This window comes from Anopheles nili, chromosome 2 (assembly GCF_943737925.1).
Source record: "Anopheles nili chromosome 2, idAnoNiliSN_F5_01, whole genome shotgun sequence".
Taxonomy (NCBI): domain Eukaryota; kingdom Metazoa; phylum Arthropoda; class Insecta; order Diptera; family Culicidae; genus Anopheles; species Anopheles nili.
Genome location: NC_071291.1, coordinates 71,098,807 through 71,102,821, shown reverse-complemented (window position 1 = coordinate 71,102,821; position 4,015 = coordinate 71,098,807). Strand labels below are relative to the sequence as shown.

Sequence of the window (4,015 nt, the reverse complement as noted above, 5' to 3'; positions counted from 1 at the left end):
CGCGGTGAAGATGTTGGGATAATTTACATAAATTTTGGGCACATTCATGGAGGCATTTGGGTAAATTTGCTTCACTTTTTTGATAATTGCTTGCAAGCGCACGATGGGTTTTGGGCGTGCCAGCGAGCCCCACGACAGCTTAATTTGTTACAGCGTCAAATTTTGGGCCCACGCCACTTTATCCACAAATGAGATCGCACTTCAGGATCAAAAAGGGAGGCTTTTCCGGGATGGGTGATGATGTTTTTTTGCCGGTTGCACTCGAGCGGTCCGCTTATCGGTGGCTTCAACCAAAGAAGAGCGTTATCACCGTCGAATTGTGAAAGCAACTATTCTAACATCGGACAATGAAGCAAATCACTGATAACTCTTCCTTTCGCGCTGATAACTAATGCATGAATCACACCAACCGGCGCTGGAGTTGGTTTGGAGCACACGATAACACGGTGCAACGGTGCTTTTATTCTACGGAATGATTTCGATGCTACACACTCTGCGCCGAATGGGGATGGATATCTAAACGATCGATGTACCGCTTACTCTAAACACATATCACAGCGTTCGTTCTGGCTTTGGAGAAACGGGAAAGACAAACGGGCGTCGGAGGGAAGCCAGGATTCAGTACGCCCAAATTGTATCCTTGTCGTCCTCGGTATCGTTCGGTATTAAAGCCTTCAGTAGCACACTGCTCGTGGTGGTGGTGGTGGTGTCGGAATTCGAGTCTCGGTTATGGAAGACACCGAAATACACACCTAACGCGATCGCAACGGCGATGATGAGTGCCACGAACAAACAGCCACATAGCGTTTGAAGGGCACAAGTACAACAGCTGTAAAAAGGTGGAAGGATCGGTGTTAATGCGTTGTTAGTCAGGTGAATTCGAGGAGTTCCGCAGGGAAAACCCGCAGCTTCTCTACCAGCACGCGATCTTCTTGGTGCAATTGCAGCAGCACTTAAAAATCCCACACATAGTAGATGAGAGAGTGGAACGACTGGGAACTTGTCACTATCGAGCGGGAACCTGTCACTACTGAGCGATATCGCCAACGAACCGATACTGGACGTAAAATTCCTAGACCTGGCCGGTATTCGCGGTGTAAAACACAATCGCTGCTTATCGGCTATCAAGAGCTAGGAAACGACGGAACCGCTTATCGCGCGCACCTACATATTTAAATCTCCTCACACATTGTTACTCAGGTGTGATCGTTTAAGGTGGGAATCTCTACACCACACAGTGACACCGGAATCCGGGAGGAGGTTGCCGGAAAAATGATAACATATTTCAATCAAACGCGATACTCCCGTGGAGCGACGACACGACACGAAACGGAAGCAATCCCTGGATGTGGGTTTGTCCCCATTTGTTGTGATTGTTCCTTTTTGGATGGCTTATCCAATCTGTGACCGAAGTAACTCAAAGGGCGGTAATGAGGGCGTTTTTTGTTTGCAAATCCCCCAGGACGGGGTGACTCGCGACGACACTTACAAGCACACCGTTTGAAGGGCGGTCTTCACGAACATCCAAATAGTTTTAAAAATACAACACATCTTTGCGGAGCCTTTCGTGATGGTGATGCACCGGATTCGATACAGTGTGTTCGAACTAGCTACTTCAAAGCCTACTACTAGGTTTGCAACTCTCAGGAAAAACACTCACCAGCATGCAACGGCCGCTGCACAGTCACAGCAGCAACCAATCAAGGAGCACATTTCGCGTACAAGGTGAGCTCAAAAAGCAGGCTGGGAAGGAATATTCGTTCGCCGGCAAATGGTGATCTACTCCGTGCTTTAGCTTGTGCAGGACTGATAATTTGCCTTTTTCGATGACATCCGTCGAGCCTCGTTGATTACTGTTCGAGGGACCGCTTGAACCAAGAGAGCGTACATTTTAACTATTCCAGTCGGTCGCGCTATCTTTCGAGTGGGTTTCTCATATGGACAAGACTGTTTGATTGCCGGGAAGGTAAATAAAGGAACCTCTGCTCCGGTGGCTATTAGCCGGTGCTAGGTGATAAGCCTCTCCTTTCTACAGAGCAGCAGGTTGAATAGTTATCGTGGTTGTGTGGTGTTTGTAGGCCTCACTCCTCAGTCAGTCTAAAAAGTCAACGATTGAGCGTTGTTAGGTTTGATGATTACTTCCCGTTACGATAGCGATAATAGGAAGCGTGGCACGTTGTTTCTCCACATCGATCGATGATGTGAGTCATTTTGGGTATTATCAAAAGTTCGCGTAATGCTCGCTATATGTCGTAGCGTGTCAATTTAGATACGAGCCAGTACCGCGACTGCACTTAAATCTCAGTCCCAACACCTACGTGGAGGTCCACTCACACTCCAACCTACTGCCGATGCAAATCCCGGTAGCCGTTGGACCCAAGATCCGGTACGAACGAGAGAAAGCACCACGTGAAGGGTTCGCACACGCGAAGATCGACCCCGGAAGAAGGCCGGGCACTCTCTTGGCGCGGGCCAAATATGGCGCGCGGTCGAACAGTTGAGTCATAAATAAAAGCTCGCCCATCGGCGGCGTGCCCATCCTGCGCGCAATTGAAGCGTGTCGGCCGGGTTGGGTTGCGCGGGAGGCAAAAAAAAAGGAACCATAAATTATTGGGCCTGGTCCTTGGTTAGGTTCCGATCAATCGGGTGCGATCGGGCGGGCAAGCAAACGGGTCGGGATATAAATTACACCAATTTTCATTTGCCATTTGTTCGCGCGTTTAAAACTCGAACCAGTGCCCGCGAGCTTTCTTCCGGTGATCCTCGGGATCAGAAGGGCCGAGGGATGGGTGAAGGATGCAGCGGGGGCCACTGCAGCAACTGTCACACGATTAACGCCGGGCTTTCGCGGCGATTTGGCCACACGAAAAAGCGAAGAGAGAGAGAGAGAGAGAGAAACAGCACCACCACGCTCGTTTGTCGTGGCTTTTCGTCGGTCAATTATGGACGCGGCATGATCGCCATGATCTCATGCGCCCCAGCAGCGCGTTCTACCCGCAAACGAACGGCACATATTCAATGCGGCGATTGTTTTCAACCCTTCTCGCGTGCTCTGGTTTCGTTGCCACCCGCTCGCGTTTTCGCGCCCCCCCACTCCCATTCGGTGCCATTTGTGGCGTTAAATTATATTGATTAACGTCGAATTGATTTGGGTTGATTTATTGGCGCAAATAACCGGGCGCGAGCGCGCGGGGTGCGCGCATTTTTGCACCGTTTGTACGCCTGATCAACCACCCCCCCGTCCCAGGATTGAGCCGGTTCCGGTTCGTGGTGCAGGGTTTTTAAACCGCCCGCCCGCTAGTTGGTCGTTGCCCATTTATGGTTGTGGATAAAATCGGGCTTAAGATAAAAATAAAACCCTTTTCCCGCCATTCTGAGCGGTTGCACGTGGTTTGGAGAGTTGCTCACGAGGATCAGGACACGCCAGTTGACCTGTGGGGGGAAGGTGTACAAAAAAGGGCAGCCGTAAGGTGGGGAGAGAGCACGCCCTTTAGCGTGAAAATGATATCCCGGTTTCGACACTTCGGTGCGGGCTTTAATGCGCATCTTGGGCGCGATCGAGTGCCGATCATCGTCGGTGCGATGTCGAGATATACACGCCGTTTCGGGATGATGGTTGCATTAAAACAATTTATCTTTATTTTTCTACCACCCCATTGCAGCGGCGGGATTATAAATGGGGGGAAGCGAGTTCGTTTCGGTGGAAAAGGTACAATTTTCATGTCCGAGCACGGGCACGGCGGATTGCCTTTTTGTTAAATATTCCACCAGCGTCCTGGGCCCGGGGTTCTTGGGGTGAAACGAGCAAAAGAAACTCGCCGAACTCGCCAATAAATCGAATAAATATGGTCGGGTCGGGGTAAGTGCGGTGTTTGCTGGTGTTTCCCGGCCCCACTAACAGGGTAGATAATGAAGGGATTTGTTACCAACCAGGATAGAGTCGTTTCATTTTCCAATTTCCTTCACCACCCCGAGCGAGCTGCATCAACTCGTCGGCTCGCATCGAAAGGTCCTT

The 4,015-nt window shown here is 50.4% G+C and overlaps 1 protein-coding gene across 2 annotated transcripts; it reads right to left on the bottom strand.

Annotated features, from left to right (window-relative positions):
* Nucleotides 1-415: 415 nt before the first annotated feature.
* LOC128732034 (protein midgut expression 1-like) lies at nt 416-1,843 on the bottom strand. 2 transcript variants are annotated; one of them, XM_053825193.1, is made up of 2 exons: nt 1,661-1,843; nt 416-829 (listed from the first exon to the last, which is right to left on the bottom strand). In XM_053825193.1, the coding sequence occupies exons 1-2, from the start codon at nt 1,711-1,713 to the stop codon at nt 619-621; spliced, it is 264 nt and encodes an 87-aa protein (XP_053681168.1). In that variant the 5' UTR covers nt 1,714-1,843; the 3' UTR covers nt 416-618. The 2 variants fall into 2 exon arrangements, with proteins under 2 accessions (XP_053681168.1, XP_053681169.1); XM_053825194.1 differs by lacking the exon at nt 1,661-1,843 and adding an exon at nt 1,490-1,551.
* Nucleotides 1,844-4,015: the final 2,172 nt, after the last annotated feature.